Source organism: Poecilia formosa, unplaced genomic scaffold, assembly GCF_000485575.1.
Source record: "Poecilia formosa unplaced genomic scaffold, Poecilia_formosa-5.1.2 Scaffold2840, whole genome shotgun sequence".
Taxonomy (NCBI): Eukaryota; Metazoa; Chordata; class Actinopteri; order Cyprinodontiformes; family Poeciliidae; genus Poecilia; species Poecilia formosa.
The window spans coordinates 1-3191 of record NW_006802779.1 but is presented as its reverse complement, the minus strand read 5'-3'; the positions used below and the strand labels follow the sequence as shown (position 1 = coordinate 3191).

The window sequence follows — 3191 nt, the reverse complement described above, 5'->3', positions numbered from 1 at the left end:
GAACACCCTAGCAGTCTGTACTGCACTGAATCTGAAGAAGGCTCTGACTGAAGATAACTCTGCCTTCCCACTAGAGTCTCATGAGGAGGATGGTCAGTGTTGTCCATAATTTTCTTGAAGAATTATTCTTTGCATCACCATCTCCAGAGGTTCCACAGTCATCCCCACAACAGAACCAGAACAGAACTAGCCTTCATAATCAGGCTGTTGGGCCTTTTTTAGTTCTGATGCTGCTGCCGCAACAGATGACGGGAGAAGAGAAGATGTTCTCAACAACAGACTGATAGAAGATCTGCAGTATCATGCTGCAAACCTGGAAGGATCTTAGGTTCTTCAACAAGTCCAGTGTTGGGGACATATGGACCAATCAGAACTCTGATGTACAGTATGATGGAGCTTTATTCTTTTTCAGAAGTTCTGGTCCAAACAAAAACAACTTCTAAACATTCTAAAGGCAGACATTTAGTCATCTGGATTTTTATGTCAAAAATCATGCCTGTTTGATTGGATTCATAATGATAAAGCTGAGTGTCCTAAGCATAACAATGGAAATTTATCTCATGTTGTCTGATGATTGTGTAATTTCCCTCAGCAGTACTGGTGGAACCACTGTCGGCACCTATGACTCTCAGAAGGACTTGTCTGCCTGACTACAGTCTGTCAGATTATTGCAGTGGTATTAATCTTTGGCTCGCTATTCTTCACAATATTGCATGAGTTCATTAAAAGTTTTACAAAGATATATTTATGTCCAACTCTTAAGGTTGCACCACAGATTTTCACCTTTGTGCTTGTCAGCTGGTATGAGCCCCAACCCTAAACCTGGTTGTGTGCTTCATGGCCTGACATCTCTAGTTCGGTCTCTCATCTGTCTGAAGCATGTTGTGCCATAAGAGTTTTGGTTCAGTCTGATGCAACATATACCTCACTTTGTTCTTATTCTGTTTATCCTTTAACCCTGCCAAACAAGTTGCATTTGTTGTGTCAAGAATTTTAACCTTTGACCTGCTAACTGAGCTCCTGGGTCATTTCTCTGAGATTCACATTCTTATCTTAAGATGGTCTTGCTGGCAGCTGTTTGAAATCTTTTGTTGTTGGGAATAATTGTTCTCCCTGTTGAGTGATGTACCACTGATGGAAATAGATGGAAACGGCCTGGTAGCCAGACCAAAATAAGAGGGAACACATTTGCTCATTGCTGATTTTTCTCATCCATGGACTGTGTTAACGCACACCTGGATATGATGTCCAATTGTCCCACAGCACCAGGCTGATACTTTCTCTCTTAAATCTAAATAAAGGAGTGATTGTGTTTAGTTTTAACTTGCCTTTTTTATGATTGTAGTCTTTTGGTTTTATGTGCAGAATATTTCCCTCATCTGTGATCAGTCCTCAGCAACACCTCAACTAAATAGTAGGTGAATGATGATGGAAACACGTGTTCCAAATAATAAATGAGATAAAGCAACAAAGTCCTAATGTGATGAGGCTGATGAATGCTCTGCTCTGCGCTCTTCCTCAGTCCTGCCTCTCAATGTTATGGCTTTGGGGTTTGTGCTTCTCTTGTCCCTCCTGCTCCTGTCCCCACGCCCGTCTCTGGGTGTGTCTTCTCCCTGTCCTGCTGGCTGCCGCTGCTACAGCCTCACAGTGGAGTGTGGCTCCACCGACCTGAGGGATATCCCCAGACTCATTCCTCCTTCCACTCAGGTAGTTCCCTTCTCCGCTTTGCCACAGGTTGCTGTTTATTAGTAGTAATGGAAACACATTCACCATCAGGTTTTATTATGCTCCGTTTCTGTTCTCAGACCATCTTCCTCCAGGACAATGTGATCAGTCAGATTCGCCGAGTGGACCTCACACTGCTGAAGCACCTTCATTATCTGTATCTGCAGGTAACAAGTGGACAAACTTAACTCCACTGACATTCTTGCAGGTTAGACACTGAGACATTATCAGATTTCAGCAGTCATGATTTTTGGAGGAAGCTGGAGTAACAAGAGAGAACCAGTGCATGCACAGGGAAACATGCAAACTTGGAATTCAATCTTGGGATATCAGATTTAGTGGTATATGCTCCAGTATGCTGACCAATGGGTAGAATCAGTTAACACATGGGCCTGATTTGAAAATATGAAATATGTATACAAATATATTTTAGTTTATTTTCCTTTTCTGTCCCTCCTGCAGAACAACACCATTTCAGGTGTGGAGCCTGGCTCTTTTCGGGACCAGAGTCATCTGTTGGAGCTCGCCCTGAATGGAAACCGGATCCACTTGCTCACACCGAACATGCTTCAGGGACTTGAACAGCTCCGCATACTGTACCTGTCAGGAAATGATATCACACGCCTGCTGGACTACACCTTCCAGGATTTACAGGTAAAACATATCAAAACACACTGAAACTTTCATGAAGCTACATTTAAATGAATAAATTTGCACATCCTGTATTTCTCAGGCGGTGAACAAAGATATGAAACTAAAGAGATTAGATTTGAGAAGTTGTATGTATGCACTCTATTAAGACAATCAGTGAGAAACTGACAGTTTTATCTAAACTGTGTCCATGAAGAGAGCCTGCAGACAGTCTTTAACAGACATGTGCTCATAGCTTGTCAGAAAGAGCAGTTTCCCTATAAAAGTGGCAGGTGACGCTCTTGTAATCTCCACATCATTCTAAATTGAAAACGGCAGAACTACCTTAATCCTTCGTGGCATAGATTCAACAAGGTACTGGAAACATTCCTCAGAGAGTCTGATCCATGTTGACATGATAGCATCACACAGTTGCTGCAGATTTGTCGGCTGCACATCCATGATGTGAATCTCTTGTTCCACCACAACCCAAAGATGCTCTATTGGATTGAGATATGGTGACTATGGAGGCCATTTGAGTTCAGAGAACTCATTGTCATGTTCAAGAAACCAGTCTGAGACGATTCACGCTTTATGACATGGTGCGTTATCCTGCTGGAAGTATCCATCAGAAGATGGATACACTGTGGTCATAAAGGGATGGGCATGGTCAGCAACAATGCTCAGGTAGGCTGTGGCGTTGACGCGAAATATTCCCCACACCATTGCACCACCACCAGCAGCCTGAACCACTGATAGAAGGCAGGATGGATTTATGCTTTCATATTGTTGACACCAAATTCTGACCCTACCATCCGAATGTCGTAGCAGAAATC

At 42.8% G+C, this 3191-nt stretch overlaps 1 protein-coding gene across 2 annotated transcripts; it reads left to right on the top strand.

Annotated features, from left to right (window-relative positions):
- Positions 1-6: 6 nt before the first annotated feature.
- On the top strand, positions 7-2435 carry LOC103133380 (leucine-rich repeat-containing protein 24-like). Of its 2 annotated transcripts, XM_007545141.2 has the most exons (4): positions 7-1414; positions 1523-1707; positions 1806-1892; positions 2188-2434. In XM_007545141.2, the coding sequence occupies exons 1-4, from the start codon at positions 1336-1338 to the stop codon at positions 2401-2403; spliced, it is 567 nt and encodes a 188-aa protein (XP_007545203.2). In that variant the 5' UTR covers positions 7-1335; the 3' UTR covers positions 2404-2434. The 2 variants fall into 2 exon arrangements, with proteins under 2 accessions (XP_007545203.2, XP_016523367.1); XM_016667881.1 differs by lacking the exon at positions 7-1414 and having other exon boundaries at positions 2188-2435.
- Positions 2436-3191: the final 756 nt, after the last annotated feature.

What these genes read in the sequence shown, in the direction of transcription:
- LOC103133380 (XM_007545141.2), top strand. Translation starts at nt 1,336, where the DNA reads ATGATTGTAGTCTTTTGGTTTTATGTGCAGAATATTTCCCTCATCTGT. An exon ending in AGCAACACCTCAACTAAATA is followed by an intron (nt 1,415 to 1,522) that starts GTAGGTGAATGA and finishes GCTCTTCCTCAG; the next exon opens with TCCTGCCTCTCAATGTTATG. An exon ending in TCATTCCTCCTTCCACTCAG is followed by an intron (nt 1,708 to 1,805) that starts GTAGTTCCCTTC and finishes TTCTGTTCTCAG; the next exon opens with ACCATCTTCCTCCAGGACAA.